This window comes from Acipenser ruthenus, chromosome 18, assembly GCF_902713425.1.
Source record: "Acipenser ruthenus chromosome 18, fAciRut3.2 maternal haplotype, whole genome shotgun sequence".
Taxonomy (NCBI): Eukaryota; Metazoa; Chordata; class Actinopteri; order Acipenseriformes; family Acipenseridae; genus Acipenser; species Acipenser ruthenus.
The window spans coordinates 28,158,898-28,175,912 of NC_081206.1; the positions used below are offsets into that span (position 1 = coordinate 28,158,898).

General features: G+C 36.1%; 2 protein-coding genes across 8 annotated transcripts in view; one reads left to right on the plus strand and one right to left on the minus strand.

Moving 5' to 3' along the window:
• The first annotated feature begins 1,034 nt into the window (after nt 1–1,034).
• On the plus strand, nt 1,035–8,131 carry LOC117422218 (zinc finger CCCH domain-containing protein 14-like). Of its 2 annotated transcripts, none has more exons than XM_058991814.1 (17): nt 1,035–1,210; nt 1,775–1,817; nt 2,047–2,161; nt 2,251–2,291; nt 2,745–2,949; nt 3,278–3,710; nt 3,838–4,034; nt 4,235–4,335; nt 4,638–4,793; nt 4,901–4,969; nt 5,246–5,399; nt 5,929–6,155; nt 6,343–6,463; nt 6,720–6,859; nt 7,078–7,154; nt 7,386–7,492; nt 7,798–8,131. In XM_058991814.1, exons 1-17 carry the CDS (start codon nt 1,175–1,177, stop codon nt 7,799–7,801), a joined length of 2,226 nt encoding a protein of 741 aa, XP_058847797.1. In that variant the 5' UTR covers nt 1,035–1,174; the 3' UTR covers nt 7,802–8,131. The 2 variants fall into 2 exon arrangements, with proteins under 2 accessions (XP_058847797.1, XP_058847796.1); XM_058991813.1 differs by having other exon boundaries at nt 1,036–1,210; nt 5,926–6,155.
• A 1,198-nt stretch (nt 8,132–9,329) lies between these two features.
• LOC117963883 (echinoderm microtubule-associated protein-like 5) overlaps nt 9,330–17,015 on the minus strand; it is a 51,999-nt gene continuing 44,313 nt past the window's right edge. For 3 of the 6 annotated variants that reach the window (XM_058991805.1, XM_058991807.1, XM_058991808.1), the window contains 13 exons: nt 16,752–16,850; nt 16,355–16,375; nt 15,662–15,835; nt 14,927–15,135; nt 13,425–13,582; nt 12,991–13,105; nt 12,540–12,728; nt 12,074–12,246; nt 11,692–11,854; nt 11,376–11,479; nt 10,772–10,925; nt 10,202–10,302; nt 9,330–9,825 (listed from right to left, as the gene is read on the minus strand). In XM_058991805.1, coding sequence (XP_058847788.1) covers nt 9,789–9,825; nt 10,202–10,302; nt 10,772–10,925; nt 11,376–11,479; nt 11,692–11,854; nt 12,074–12,246; nt 12,540–12,728; nt 12,991–13,105; nt 13,425–13,582; nt 14,927–15,135; nt 15,662–15,835; nt 16,355–16,375; nt 16,752–16,850 — 1,697 coding nt within the window. In that variant the 3' untranslated portion in view covers nt 9,330–9,788. Of the gene's footprint in view, nt 9,826–10,201; nt 10,303–10,771; nt 10,926–11,375; nt 11,480–11,691; nt 11,855–12,073; nt 12,247–12,539; nt 12,729–12,990; nt 13,106–13,424; nt 13,583–14,926; nt 15,136–15,661; nt 15,836–16,354; nt 16,376–16,751; nt 16,851–17,015 lie in introns of those variants that run through there. The other 3 variants (XM_058991806.1, XM_058991809.1, XM_058991811.1) reach the window with 3 other exon arrangements.

Below are 17,015 nucleotides of genomic sequence, written 5' to 3' on the forward strand. Positions count from 1 at the left end.
TTTACTTTATCACTGCTATTAGTTTAATAGAAGAAAAACATCACATTGATAAAAATATGTTTTTTTTTCTTCAGCAAAAGAGACAAAGGTCAGGACTCGAATTACTGGTGGGCGGGGTCGATCCCTTTTAGGTTTCTCCAACTAGTTGTATTTCCAAATGTCTCTTTTAGCATGCTTTAAACCGACAGGTAAAGGGTTTGCCTACTTGGATTACTATTTACCATACGTAATAATTAATTCAGAATAAAATTTCCGTTTCTGCAATCATGGCAGCTTCCAAACAAAGGTCAGAAAAACGGATTCTTTGTGAAATCTTCTGTGTGACGGAGTGGGCTTCATTTATTGCGCAGTCAAAATATAGGATATTTAAGGCACTTCATCTGTCATAGTCTCATGGCACACTAATGATCCAAGCAGAAACTGCAATAGAAAACAATTATATACAGAATGTCATATTCAATGGTAAGAAATTAAATATGTTGAGAGAAAAAATATATATATTCTATGATGTAACCACTTAATAAATAGAAATATTGATATGTGATGTTTTCATACAGGAAGGGCCCGGTTTGCAGATCGGACACTGGAGGATAGAAAAAAGAGAAAGATGGAAAGTGAAAATCAAAGAGAGAAGATGCAGTTTCTTAGGCAGAAAAGGGACTAGATTTGCAACAGTAATCAGCAATAAAATACATATTTTTTTGTGAATTGAGAATCTCGAAATTTGATAATTGAATTGCTACTGTCTAATAACTATACTGTACTTTAAGTGCTAAACAAAGCAATTTAAATGCAATACCTATAACAGAGGAAATTCCATTGCTGTGTAAAAAATTAAATTACAAAGACAGTAAGATACAGTAATGCACTTTATTATTTACTTTCAATATATTAGATCAAACATTGCCAAAGTTAAAATAAAAACCCTAGAGCGGCCACTTAGCCTGGAAGTTGGAAGTTATTCACAGTATCTCCATACTGTCACAGTTTAAGGAGTTAAATGTTCGCTTTTTTTTTCTTTCCAGAAAGCGTCGCTGTGTTAATTGGAGATTGGTTGCACATTTATGACCCCATCATGCAGTGCGGCGGCTTGTAGTTTTACTGTCTTGCTTGAAGACAAAACATTTTTAAAAACAAAAGCAATTGCAAATACAATTGAGATACTTTTATAATAATGGAGATAGGGACGGAGATCAGTAAGAAAATAAGGGTAAGGTTTGTTTGCTTTTGCTTTATTTTGAAATTATGTAGAAAATAACGAGCTTACGGCGGGCCTTGTTTATACAGTTATGCGTGTGCCAGGTTATCGTAATGGTAGTAATATTTATATGGAGCTTACTGAACATGTTGCTGAATATAAAGTGAGTTTGTTAGTCTAACTCATTTTGTTTAGATTGTTGGTGTTCAGTGTTAATTGAAACATTTACCAGCTGAATTATAAAAACTGGGGTCCACAACACGGATATTTTGTTTATGTCTTTTATTATTGGGGGGGGGGGGTATAATTAACTAGCCACGACTATTTACCATGACCGTATAAGTTTTCACGATATATCAGGACGGTGTCTGTACTTACTTTTGTTGTGTATGGACTTTTCCTGGAGGGTTGGGGGTATATGATGACTGGCTTTGTTAAATCGATCATTGACCTAAGTCGTATTTTAAATGCGTAAGTCAAGGCAGCGAAAAACAAATGTTTTACTGCAAACATGTAACCCCAACAACATTTGTCGGTCAATGGACATTTGTTTTGTCTCCAATTCCATTTTTGCAGGCTGCTATTAAGGGGAAATTACAAGAACTGGGTGCCTATGTGGGTAAGTAAAGCAAACAAACACACATTGCCTACATATAATCTCATCTCCTGGATGAGAGTGCACCAGAATTAATATCACTACTGTATATTGTAATTGCTGTGAAGACAGCCATGCATATTTCTTAGTTATAGTGTGTAAAATGGGAAGAAATAGACATTAAAAGAATGATGCATGACCATTCTACTTAAAACGAGTGTAACATTCAGATATTTGTATTTCTTTTTACTAGATGAAGAGCTACCTGATTACATCATGGTGATGGTTGCTAACAAAAAGAATGCCCAACAGATGACTGACGACCTTTCTCTCTTTCTGGGCAACAATACTGTAAAATTTACTATATGGTAAGAACGAGGCATTTAATTGATAATCAAACCAGATTATCAGTCACATTTAATAATGTTTCTAAGTTGTTTTTTTGTTTTTTTTTCAGGTTACACGACGTGCTAGAAAAACTGCGTTCTGTTGCTGTTGGTTAGTACCTACTAATGTATTTTACTTTAAGAAAAATGAAAAAAGAGACTATAACCAGCATACCATTATATAATAGCAGTGTGGAGTAGTGGTTAGCACTCTGGACTCTTGACTGGAGGGTTGTGGGTTCAGTCCCAGGTGGGGGACACTGCTGCTGTACCCTTGAGCAAGGTACTTTACCTAGATTGCTCCAGTTAAAACCCAACTTTATAAATGGTTAATTTGTATGTAAAAATAATGTGATATCTTGTAACAATTTTAAGTCGCCCTGGATAAGGGCGTCTGCTAAGAAATAAATAATAATAATAGTACACCTATTGAAAACAAATCATTTACTATAGATGCAAGTAACCATAGGTACACAATGTAATATCTAAGCATGAATCCGCTGTCGGAAAACAGCTTTTGAGGACTCTGCTTGATAGTTAACATTTTGAACTTTTTACTTGACAGAACCCCTGAATGAAAAGCCCCAGCCTATGTACACAGACTCCAGCACATTGTCACTGTCAAGAAAAAGCAGATTGACAGCTAGTGGGCACAATGAACGGAGAGGAGACGAGGCTCGTGCACTAGCAGTCTCTAGCTCACGATCAGAAAGACACGACTTCAGGGTTTCTACAAGCTCATCACAGGAGCACATCATTTCCAGCGGAGGGTAAGAAAGTCTGAATATTTTGTTACTACGACACATGATGAAATATGTCATTTTTGTATTGAACGAGTTATAGAAAAAACTATGATTCGCATTTTGTATGAAACTGGTTGTGGAATGTTCTCATGAAAAAAAAATGTATTGCAATAATACAAGGTTTGGTTAAGCACAATAGCAGCTATATTAAGCAATAAACCTATAGTGTTTATTTGTGTACTGTACTTTATTCATAAACAGTTAGTAGCAAATAAATGTATACAAGTTTTGAAGTATGCTTAGTCCTTTGAACAGTCACTCATAAGTATTTTTATTTTTCTCCTCTCTAAAACAGAAGATCCTCATCAGAAAGGAATGTTCCTCGATTAATGTCAACAGTGAAGCCCCTAATGGAGCTTTCGTCTGCAGAGGCCGTGATTGATATTAAACCTGAACCTGATGATGACCTCATTGATGAAGATCTGAACATTGTACCAGATGCTGCATCCTCCTCAGCAGCCAGAAAGAAGCCTTTAGTTACTGTAACCTACAGTTCGACTCGACCTTCGGCAGAGCTTTACAAGCCTCCAGGAAGCAGCCAACACTCGCTAATGACTTCAGATAACAGCTCACACTCTTCTAACCGAACAGATGAGAGCAGTGTGTTTGGTCACAGACCTGTTGAGATCCTCAGGTCCACAGAAAGTGCCTCTGGGACGTTCAACAGACTTGCAGAAAACTACATTAGCAGATCTACCAAGCCAAATGTTGACAGAGTTAGTAGAGAAGTGAGTATAAATTCAAGATATTTTTTGCATCGCATAGTGCTGTTTGTTTCTGTGGCTATTAGTTAGGTGATCTTCCTTTTTTTAAATGAATATGTTGTAATAGCAAGTTGTTACTCTCTTCTTGAAGGAAGAAGCATCCAGAAAGCGAAAAGTGCCAGTTATCAGTTCGGTGGTGAAAGTAGGTAAATCTGGGAGTGAAGGCCAGGACATTGAGGAAGTGAGAGAAGAGGAAGAGGAGGAGGAGGAGGAGGATGAGGAGAGTTACGTTAGCAGGACTGGCAGTCTCTCAAGCAGTGTCTCTGTGCCCTCCAAACCTGAACGAAGGTACAATATATGATATGTATGTAATTGGATAAGCATAAGGTTTAGGTGCAGTATTCAATCAAGATATACCCCATATAAAGTGGCCATGTGTTCTTCCATGACTGATATGGCTTGGATTTCACTTGCATATCTACCGACTCAACTTGTGAAAAACAAAAAGTATTCAATTATAATCTAATTTTTCTATTCTTGTGTTTCAGACCCTCATTGCCACCTTCGAAGCAAGCTAATAGAAATTTGATATTAAAAGCAATTTCTGAAGCTCAGGAATCTGTGTCCAAGACAACCAGTTACCCTCCAGGTAATTTAAATTTTATAAAAACCATACATTACTTACATTATTTTAATTGGTTTAGTTTATGCAATATAATTATCTTGTGTAGTACAGGCCAATGTAGAAAAAGCGTGTTTATTACTGTGGGTCTTTTGTTACAAACTCAGACATTTTTTTAATTTTATTTTGTCCTAGCCGAGTTAGGTTTACTTTCTGTCCTGGTGCATAGGCTCAGTGTGCCTGTCCTGAAGATGAAACCTGAGGACCATCAACCCAAGGGAATGCTACTTTTAACCACTGCTAAGTGTTATTACTCATTGTTTTTCCAGTGTCCCAGAGACAGATGGTTCCTGTTGCCCCCAGAACACGCATGACTAGTGAGGAAACCAATGCTGTAACCCAACATGTGCAAGAGAACCTTCACCATCTAGATCCCAGGCTTCATGTGGAGGCTTCAGAAGAGACAGGCTTGCAGAGACTGCCAGGTTAGACCTTTTACCATATAATGGAAATATGTATTGGAAAAGAAGCAGGCGGTGTGTCTTCTATTGGCTTTTACAGATTAAGTATAATTTTAATTGTTCTTTTTTAGTTCAGTCAAGATCACTGGTCTCCCGTCTTCAGCTTGATGCACCAGAAGAAACCTTAAGTAGTCTTCAAGGTTAGTTTTCTCTTTGTCTCACTTTTGTGTTACAAAACCATTTTAGTGCTGTTTTTCACAAAGCACTTCAACAATTCCTCTGTATATATTAAAACTGGGGGATTGTGTGTGTTATATAATTTACTCTTACTCTTGAGCCTGCTTCAGTGACACTTTTTTTTTGCCTGAACATTTTTTTTTTATTTGGTTTTAACTTTTGGCTGAATAATAATGTGCCTGAATGGTTAACTCCTTCTATTCCCCCTATAAGTGTTGTGTTACTTTTTATTTTAACAGAAGTGGGTGAAATGGCAGACAGGAAGCCTGATGACACTCGGTCATTTATCCTAAAGAGAGCCGTGTTGGATGAAGTGAGGACCCTTAAAAGCAGACTCGGAGCACAACACGCGGAGAGGGTACCCGCACTGCCGGCACGTTTGGTACAGACAAGGTATGCACATAGGTGGAAAGGTTTAAAATATATATATATGGTGCATGGTAACTGAAGGTTCTGGACAGAAAAAAAGAACAGTTCCAAATTGTAGAAAGGTCTGGATTTCAGAATTTTAAAAATAGGTTTGAATTAAATTAGTTAAATTAATTGGTGGCTCCAGATTTTGATGTGATAAAACATGAGACTAGGGCGTGAACAATGCTGCTGTAGAGTCACTTACAATACAGGGATGGAAATAAGACTCCTATTGCATAGCAGTAGAGATTTATTCGCCACAGTGTGTGTATAGGTAACAAGTTCAGTTGTGTCTTGTTAAAGTCATAGTAAAAAAGCAATAGGACCTCGGTTTTACATCTCATCAGAAGGACGGAGCACGGAGGTTCAGTGACTGACACAGTGAGTCAGTGGCTGAGCTGGGATTGAACCAGGAACCTCCTCGTAACAAGCCCCTTTCTTAACCACTGGACCACCAAGGCAGTTTTAATTAAATGATAAAAGTAACTTTTTTCTTTGATTTGTACAGTAGAGAGGCACATGAGTCTCAGAGATCTTCCAGTCCTAAATTTATTGTTACGTTGGATGGGGTGCCCAGCCCACCAGGATTCACACCTGATCAAGAAGAAGCGGAAACTGTTTTGAAGGAAAAGATGAAAACAACCAAGACCAGTGTTCCACACGGCCAATTGGAAAAGAAACACAAGCTTATGCCACAGCAGAGACTAGCAGGGGAATTACCGGTCGATTACTCTGATGGTAAGTTTAAGCTTTTTTCTATTTTTACATGGTCATAATTGAAGTTGAGCAATATCTCTTACTCCATATATCTCTAACATGATCATTTGTCTTTGATAAGCAAAAGATAGTTAAAGTAATAATTATTCTATATAGTGTGAAACAGTCGTTGGTTTTTGCCACCCCCTCTTTTTTTTTTTTTTTGCAGATGAGGCGGAAGTAGATCATGGTCCTGTAAAACGTCAGAAAGTACTGGAGCGTTGCAAGTTCTGGCCTGCCTGTAAAAGTGGAGATGATTGCCCATACCATCACCCAAAAACATTATGCAAGTAAGTCTTAAGAAAAAGCATAGCATTGGATGCCGTATTGAGGTCAACTGGCTTTCTTTAACTTTCAACCTGTTCATGCATGTGTATACTTTCTGATATTCATGAAAAAGTTCTAGAGGTGGGGGTAGGGCAGGGCTCATTGTCTCATACTTGATTCACAGCTGGATTTTATGATTCTTTCAGTCAAGTTCCATTAAAATGAACTGTTTCACAGACCATATCAAAAGTAACATTTTATTTATTTAATCACTTCCAGGACATTTCCCAACTGCAAGTTTGGAGAGAAGTGTTTGTTTATTCATCCAAACTGTAAATATGATGCAAAGTGCACCAAGCCGAACTGTCCATTCACTCACACTGGACGAAAACATCCAGCACCGCCAGCTAAAGCACCAGGTAAGATGTAAAATGCAGCCCTAATTATCTGGGTTCTAGGCTAGCATGTATTCCGCACTAATTCCGGATCTGCCAGTAATGTTGAGATCTCACACAAGCTTACAGTGAGTGGGTGTATAGGGATTGGGGCAAGAAGGGGAAGGTTTGGATATCTTGTTAATGTGCATTTCATCCACTATTTAAATAGCATCTGGTGTATTATTTTTGTCTCCAAACAGCACCGTCAGTATCTGGCAATGTATGTCATTTCTTTCCAGAGTGCAAGAGTATGGACTGCCAATTTTATCACCCTAAAGTAAGTAAAAATTAAAAAAAAAATAAAAAAAAAAAAAACCTTTGCTTTACAATCATGATGTTACTTTTAAAAGGCTGATTAGACACAGGCTTCATTGTCAGTCTACTCCAGTTACTATGAAGAAATACAGCTTGTTTTTAAAAATGTTTTTAGTTTTATTTATTTTTTTATTAAAGAAGTACACATCTATTGCATTTGCTAAAAAAAATAAAAAATAAACTGTATTTAAAGCCTTGCAGATTTACCACGCAGTGTAAGAGACCTGACTGCAGTTTCTATCATCCAACGGTTTCATTACCTCCACGACACGCTCTTAAATGGACAAGAGCGCAAAACAGGTAATTCATTTTTATTACTTAAAAAATAATAAATAAAAACCAAGTAGTTTGTCACTTGAATCCATAAACTCCTGTAACATGTGTTTAGCTGTAATTTAATTGTTGCCAAATTGAGGTAACCCAAAAATATATTAGAATGTTTTGTTAGTTTACAGATTACTTTTAACATGTTTGCAAAATATCTTATTTAAAAGTTATTTTAAAATATTGCTACTGTCAAGGCACAATGTAATTTACAAACCTTTTTGTTATAAAGAATTATTTTTTCTTGATAAGTTGTTAATTAATAATTGTCTCCCCTTTAGTTAACTTTCACAGAAGGATCCCCAAGGATAATGAAATCCCACAACTAGACACCTCTGCTCAAGTACTGAGGAGTCCAGTTTGACTAATTTACTTTTGGTTACAAAAAAAAAAATGGTTGTGTTGTTTAAATGGCTTGTAAACTGTGAATGCTTTCTTTTTGTAAACTAACATTAGAGTAGCAGTTTCTGTAAACTTTTTTTTTATTTTTTAAATTGTTCAGTTGACAACTCCAATGTGAACATTGAAAAAACTAAAACTGGCATGTTGTAAACTTAATACCAATTTTCCTTTTAAACTGGGGGGCCATTGCTGTAATAAAACAGTGGTGCTTAATGATTTTGTTGATTTGTGGATTATCAAGATAGATGTCAAATCAAGTTTGACATGATAAAACTCTGACAGTCAGGGAAAATTGTTCCAGTAAAGTGTGAACAAGTAGGACAAAATACTTTACATTAGCATTACTACTTGCATTAGGTCATTTTGATTTCTTTTTTTTGCTTTTTATAAAAAGTTTTTTAGGATAAACGTGAGACATGTTATTAATGTGTTATCGTGTAGTAAAACGACTGAAATATCATCCTTATCAGTTTTCTTTTTTTTCTTTTTTATTAAAGTTTGTTTTAAGAAACATTTCACAAAAATATACAAAAAAACATTTTTACAAATGATATTTCCACTGATAAATCAGGAAAGCTATAATATTCATTAACACTTGCAACTATGAAACAAATGTACAAAATGAATCCTAAAATAAGGAAGAACATTTTTTTTTTTGCATATTGCCAGTTTTAATAAGTCTGTAATTTGCTTAACATTCTTTTGGAGCAATGCATCTGCTCCTTATGTTTACAAAGATAGGTTTTTTAAAAAAAAGTTACAATACAATACTTTGTAGTTTCTTAACATTTTGATAATCTGATTAAGAAAATGTTTTAGCAGCACACTTTAAAATAGTGATCCTAGAACAAACAAAACAGTAGAACGTTGGGTTCCTAACTTCCTTTTCTTGTTTGAGAAGGATTGTCCAATGATGTTGTTTCAAGCCATGCACGCACACACAAACATACATACAGGTTCACTGTACAAGCCAAATGCTGCATTACACATTACAGGATCACATATGTGAAGTTCAGTACTTTTAAGGATGTGTTGGGTCAAAACGGTAAACGGCACAAGTACAATGTTAACCAAACTGTTGGGGTAACCACAGTGATTGGTACAGGTATATAGTGCATAGTATGCTTTGGCATGCTGACATCCAGAATATTACTCGGATGGTACATTCAGGAACAAGGCCACAGGATAATGCTTTTCATTTATAACACTCAGAAGCAAAAAACAAAAATATAGAAAACAAACAAAATACAACACAAACCAAAAAACTTCACATCAATCTTACAGAAGTTCACAAAAAAGTTTAAGGCTAGTCATGTTTGCTAAGCATATTACACATGGCATTATTTTTAATTGTGACTCACTGGCTAAAAAATATATATATATATTCCACTTAATTCTAAATATAAAAAAACAACAATAATAATAATTAAAAAGATAAGATTGCATGAAAAGGCAGCTAGCCATCCAGGTTGGTTTCCTGTGGCAAAATAAGGGATCATTAAGCCATATTTAATTTATTATTGACAAATGATTTTCCCTATAGCTATCCTGGGTAAAAGTCTACCTGTGGAACATTTTGGATCTTATGCGTCTTTGATTCCACAGAAACAAGGTCCTGAAAGCATTCTCAAATATGCTATAGCAAAAATGACACTCAGTCTTAAAGATCTGCACACACTTTTCTATCTATTTGTTAACTGAAAATGTATTTTATTGGGCAGTGAGGGTGTCTAGTCATTAAAATTACGAGCTGCCTGATTGCTGTTTTGCCTTCTTGATACATGCAGTTCACCAAGGGGACTTCGACTTGCAATTCTGTCGTGCAGACATTTCCCATGCAGCCCCTGCTTCCTGTAGCATCGACACTGCTTCAGTGAGGAGCGTGCACACATCTCCATACAAACAGGCTGAAGAAAAGGAAACAATAGTGTTTTCATGTTTTAAAATACATTTCTCACATGTTCCATAACTTTAAATAAGCACAGCAAACTGAGGGGGTGCATTTCCTGAAAGATGCTACTTTTATCATTTATGAACTAAGAAATAAATAAGGTCAAATTATACGTTATCAGTTGTATGTTTATCTTTGTAACAATGTGGTGCTTGATTGTGCTTTTGGTTTGGTTAAATGGTGCTTGAAATAAGGAAATAGTAGTAGTTTTTAAAAAAAAATTTATTAAAGTAATTTGTGTTTATTTGTTAGCTTCTGAACCCCATCAATACATGTATGGTTTCCCAATATTTTGTTATTGACGTGTTAAAGCAGCTTCGAGTAAATTTTACCTCCGATCATCCCCTCCAGCGCTGATAACATAGCGGTCTCCGCTAGTAAAACGTATATTTGTTAAATGTGCAGCGTGACCAAGAAACCTTTTATGTTTAGCCTGTTGAAAGATAAAACATATTTGTAAAGACTGAATTTTACAGATGCAGAGAACTGTATCCAGTAATAGCAGTTAGAATGACATAGCAATGGGATGTTCGGTTGACTGGTGACCTCTGAATGTTAAATGTAAAAGTATAATAATAAATACACTCATTTTGCTAACAAAAACAAATTGAATTTGTATATTCTAACTACTGATAGTGTTACAGCATTACTCAGAAGTATTTTGTACTTGCATTAACTTGATACCTAAAATAAACTTAAAATAAAACAAATGTACAGAAAATCTACTCTCTACTTTAAGCCATCATGATAAACTAATGTAAACATTATGGGATGGAGATGTCACTTATTTGCTTGCAGTCATGTTGGATACATCAAACTGCTCTGCTGCTATTACTGTGTTACAGCAATCTACACAATTCACATAAAACACAACCAGGGTATCAAACACATTTTATACTTACAAACTTTTCTGGACATGGAAAGTCAAACAGCTTTACCATTCCAAAGTCATCGCCTGTGACGACGTTGAGGCCAGAATGGGAGACACAGGCACAGGTTACATCGGCTTTGTCTGTGGTGCGAGACCAGATTCCAACCACCTCATCTCCGAGGACACTGTAGAAGAGAAAACAAACAGAAACACCTCAATGTACACTGCGGAGCCCAGCCATTCTGTGGAGTGGTTGCAGGATACAGTTTGGATAAACACACACTAGTAAAGGTTGCAAAGAGACACAGCCTGTCACTGAGCAAAATTACTGATTCAGTTAAGATTTAGCACACTGGAATGTCTTCATAACACTTACAAAATTAAATTGCAGTGTATAATCGCATTAATATCAACTGCATCATTACCTATTAAAATATTGCTGTTAATTTGTATTGCAGAAACCTCAAATTTTTAGCACCAATGATTATGCTTTCTGAATGTAAAGGATGTAGCAATATAAAAAATATAAACCTTTATTGGAAGCTTGGCGTTACAAAATAAAATACCGGTAATTAGAAAGCAACAATAAAAAGAGAAACAAAAATTATTTTCCATTTTTCATAAAAAAAACCTACCTTGTCCATGTGGCCCATGTAGTTCTGTCAATTACCATCTGATCTGTAACTTGCTTTCCTGAAGGCACCTCATATACTAGTCGTTTGTAGGCTCCAGTCGATACCTTTCAAGTAAATACGAACGTAGGCAAATCACATAAATTAGCTGTTTACAGTTAGCTTGTATAGAACAGACTTTTTTTTTTTTAAAGGAGGCCAATAGATTACAATTACTAGCCTACTTACCTACTTACTATATATATATATATATATATATATATATATATATATATATATATATAGTAAAATATATATATATATATCAGTAAAAATATACCTGAATAAAATTGCTGTCTGCTGAAAAATCCATCTGCATCACGAAATGTGGAATGTCTCTGCAACAGTTAATCCTGTTCAGGGCCGGACCCAAAGTAAGGTCATAAAAATCCACAGCATTCTCATTAGAGCCCACAGCAAGGTAGCGACAACTTGGACTAAACCTTCAAGATAAGACAGAAATATATGTTTAAGCAGCAACACAGCAGGCTGAATATTAAAAATAATAAATGGCACACATACATTATCCTAATAAAATAAAATACAAATTCCAAACAATAAAATTACTAACAGACCAGACTTTTACACAGACATGCATGAAAACAAATGGTACTTTATTTTTATTTTACAACATTAGATTATTAGAAAAACAATTCTCCAACCTTATGTCTTGAATTGAAGACCTCCGGTCTCTCTTTTTCCCCCAAATCTTGAGTGATGCGACAAGCAATATAATAAACTCTCCGTTTTTCATGCCAATTGCCACCATATCTCCTTCAGGGCTGTAGCTCACAGTGCGCGCAGCATGTCCCAGGTTCACTTTGTTGAGCATCTTCTGTTTTAGCAAGTTAAAAAAAAATAATTAAGAAGGAATAGGCCATTTAAACATTACAAATAAAAAATTGTTACGCACAAAGTTTATACTCAACAGAGCATAACAATCCTCCAAAAAGTACTTGTTAACTTACTTAATTTTAATCTATATAAAAAGAGAACATTCATTATTTAATTGATACAATTATATATATATATATATATATACATATATATATATATATATATATATATATATATATATATATATATATACATATACACACACACACATATATAGCTCCAAATGCTAACCTTTTCAGGAATGTCCCACAGTCTAACAGTCCCGTCCTCTGCAGCAGACAGGAAGACATCCCTGGACGGGTGAGTGCCCAGTCCCCAGATCGGGCCGTCCATATGGCCACTAACCAAAATGTTACACGCTGCGTTCTTCTCCCCCACCTCAATGATCTCTGCATTTCTTGTTCCAACAAGGATTTTTCCCTAAAAGTATATATTTTTTAGTATGCATTTGATACTAGCCACCAGTTAACCTTTCACACAAAAAAATATATTATTTCACAAGGGACTATTATTATTAATCTAAAACTATTTGGAACTGCTTCCCAGGCATTCTGCATTGTTCCCGTTAGAAGAGGAAAGCTGGCTGCTTGTGTGTGTGCAGTTATTTTATAATGGAAATCAAGCTCACCGGACACTGCACTGCTTTTCATTTCAAAGTGAAAGCGAGAAGTCAGTCACTTACTTTCCCTCTGCAGACTGAGCGAACACAGTCTATGATCTGGCCAGTCTCCAGTCTGAAAGCTCGGCAGCGCTTTAACTCCTGGTCCCACAGTTTTAAAGCACCGCCATCCTTTGACCTTCCATAACAGCAATGAGCAAAAGCAAATACTGAGAATCATTTTACTTTAAATAAAGGATGTTTATAAAGAAATGGAACGTGAGAAATGCCACACGATCCCTCACAATCACATTTTATTTTAAATTAAATATAATGCAGATGGCATCACATTTTCATTTAACATGCAGAACAATTACAACATGTGGCCACCAGGCGGTGCCTAGCAGTAATCCCTTAAAAACACTGCAGTATTTCATACATTGCTGCTGATCAGTATTTTAATGAGAAAGGAAGTGGAAGTGGAAGTAGAAGATGTTAAATTCCGAGGATCTACTTACGGCCTCTCTTTGCCTCCAGTTACTATCAGCCCATCTCTCAGAGTGGTATACATGGTGAACACTGGGCCTGTGTGGGCTTTGGCCACAATTCGAATTAGAATGTGTTCCTTCCAAACACACACATCTCCACTTATGGTACCTGTAAATGTCAAGTTATTCTGAAAAGAAAACAGACCTGCACTAATCTAGTGAATAAGATAAAACAGAAAAAGTGCAACAGTTCATAATCTTCCTTGTTTTTATTTAAACCATGCTGAGATACTAAGGTAATAAAAAAAAAACTGTAAAGTGTGATGGAAAAAGTTCTCCTACAAAGAGCCACATCCGTTGATTTTATTTTTGTTATATTAAAATTGGGCAATTTTTTAAAAACAACCACCAATACACTGAATTAGACACGGAAATGGATGCCATTAATTCTTGGCAACAAACAGTCTTACTAAAAAACACCAACTATCCCCAAAGTAGTTTTTACTCCTGGGATGAACAGTATTGCATTTTAATGAGTCTACTCTCAAAACTGGATAGAGCAGTGTTCTAACATGAGCAAAATATACAGTATCAAGGTAGACATATATTTGAAGCTCTTGTTAGCCCTTTCTTAGACTGAGTATGGATTCACCTACAGTAAACTGGTTCCAGCCTCCCCTTGGCTATGGCTCTCTGCACAGAGGAGTTTTGCAATGACATCATGTGCAGAGGATTTACCCAGGCGTAGTAAAGAAGGGGCTTTGATTCTGTGCTTGCAATCTTTACTACAGCACTGTTGGGTATTTGTAAGGATCCCTGCAAGCATGCCAGGCTGAAGGATTACTCAAAACCACTAGCAGGAAGAAACATAGGATTCACCTCGGAACAAAACAAATGGTAGAGTTTAATGTAGAAGTGCCCTATTCATTAATCAAGGATATTCAGAGTCCATTCACCCAACCAGTAACTGGACCATATAACTGCAGCATCAATACAGCACATTTCAACTGAAATGTAAGCCTTGAGTACCAATGTTACTGCTCACAAGATTAACATCTTGAACAGGTTTAAAGTATACAAAACGTTATGCTCACATATTACTCTTCCATTGCTGGTGTTTGCATTAGCAATACTTGTATATAAACCAATCCGTTCGAAAGCAGTTTATTTCATAAAAAATTATCCACTGCATTTGAAGGCTAAAGTCTTCAGTATAACGCCTTAAATACGATTTGCCAAAGTATCCAGTATGTATCTCTAAGTCTATGAATTAACATCATCAATTAAAAAAAGATATTCCCGTCAATCATTGAATCCATACTGGCACAAATACAAAACATTCAAATTAGTATCTCCGATCATATTTTCTTATTCTTATGAATGTAACGCTAATACATAATTTTAAAGTGTAATAGAATTTTGCATAAAACTGCAAAATGTGTCACGGCCTACTGTAGGAACTCTGTAGGGCTTAAAAGAGGGGGGTGATTTTGAAAAACTGCAAAAAAAAATAGGAATTATCATGAACTTACAGCTCCAAATGCTACAGAGAGCATGGTTTGCATCCTGGCATCTTCAACGGAGCTCAGTACGCCTTTTTTACTGAGAAGAGCCCTCCCTGCCAGTGTCCAGAAGCGAACGTGTTTTATACCCACTGACACAAACTGGGTGTCAGAGTCTGGTCTAAATTCTGCCACAAATACACGCTGGGTATGGCCAGCCCTGCTTGCAATTTTGGCTCCTTGAAAAACAGAAATAAATAGGGCCTGAAACCACAGGATAAACTTTTACAAATAATGAATAGCTCAGTTCAATACAGTAGCCCATATTAGCAATTAACATGTCTACAGATATTACATTAAACAAGAAGAGTTTCTTTTTTGAAAGCTCTCAATCCAGTATTAAACTCATTCAGCGTTTAGTATTTTGTATGTCATTTGACAGATTGCTCTGTTAAGAGCCTTCATTATAAAAAAGGCCCTTCTGATCACTCTTGTAGTTTTTGGAAGTGTTTTATGTATATATTAGTAAATGAAAAAGCATTATAGTATTGTTGTATTGTATCTTTGTAAATTAAAGGATTCAAAATACTCAATTTTATTTATTTACTGGAATAATCATTGTGTAAAGTAATCTAAGTTACCTGGGCATTCAAATGCAAAACAATGTTATCGTCTGGTCTAAAAAAAAAAATTTGGAAAGAGACTAGTGCTAAATCGGGAGTCTGTAAAATGCCTGCCATCAGGGTGATGAAAATGAACATGTACCTTCTTGCCACTTCCAGATAGTAATGGTGTGCTCTAGATCGAGTCCCACAGACAGCAGGAGCTTCCCTGTGGCGCTGAAGCTGACTGAACAGACTCCCTGGGAGTGGAAGCAGCGCAGCACTGACAGGGTCTGCTTGTTCATGGCGTCCCACACATGAATAGATGGTGAAGTGACTAACAAAGGAGAGCAGGACGTTTTAACAACACTTGAAAAAGTTTTGTAAAATCGGGCCCTATTGCACATACAAGGACACACTTGCATTCTGACTGTGAACCAGTAGGTGACAATACTGATCACAAGCACAAAGTCACTGGTCGCTCAGGAGTGTACTCAAGCAAAGACCATACATATAAGAACAGGTTAAATGATATGGTGATGTAACCTTGTAGTGCTTGCTGGGCTTACATTATATATCAAAGATCTGTCAAGCAATCCAGTTGTGAGGTACAGTGTGAAAGCAAGGCCATTTACTGTATTATAAACCAAAACATACGTCTTTTGTCAGACTGCATTGTAGTAGACTGCTTCAGTCTAAGTCCATGTTACAGCAAGTGTTTATAACTTTCCACGGCTCTAGCAAGGGAGATGGAAACCCCATGAAGGTGTTCACTGATTGCACAATACAATTAAAGACACAATGCATAACACACATCATTGTTAAGCACAATTTAAACCCCATAAATATACAGTACCTGACATGTCTGCAGAGTCTCCTGAAAAGTAAAGAAAGGACCATTGAAGATGAATATGCATTTTTGTTCAGTTCCTAAATGTCAATTTCATCATTCTAAGAACCAGCCAATACATTCCGAAATAATTAGCAAAATTGAACTGTGTTCTTCTTTGTCTACATTTTTCTTCAATTGCAGAGTTTGCTACCAAAAGAAAGAAAGCTCTATGTATAAAATCTCTTCACTGAAAAAGTAACTGAAGCATATCTATTAAATTCAGTCATGGAGAAATTATGATAATGTAATGCTTCAAAGCACACTAGGGGAAACCACAGATAATTAATACAATACAAACTAACGCAATAAAACCATGTTGAATGTTAAGTGTCATTTACAGTTCATTTTGTCACAAACATACCTACTTGGCCAGTTGCCACCACATTAGGGAATTTTGGATGTTGATTTATAGTCAGGCACAGAATGTCATCAGTATGCTCCGTGTAAAAGCTCTGAGCAGCTGGAGGATAAAAACACATGTACAACCAAGTCAAACTGGGGCTTCAGATTGCAAGGTCAATGCAACATGATAATAACTGTGTTCTATCTTCCATGTAGAGCGGACACTATTACCAATTAAAGACCAGGAAAGGGAATCATAAGAAAAGAGCTTCTTTTGAAATCG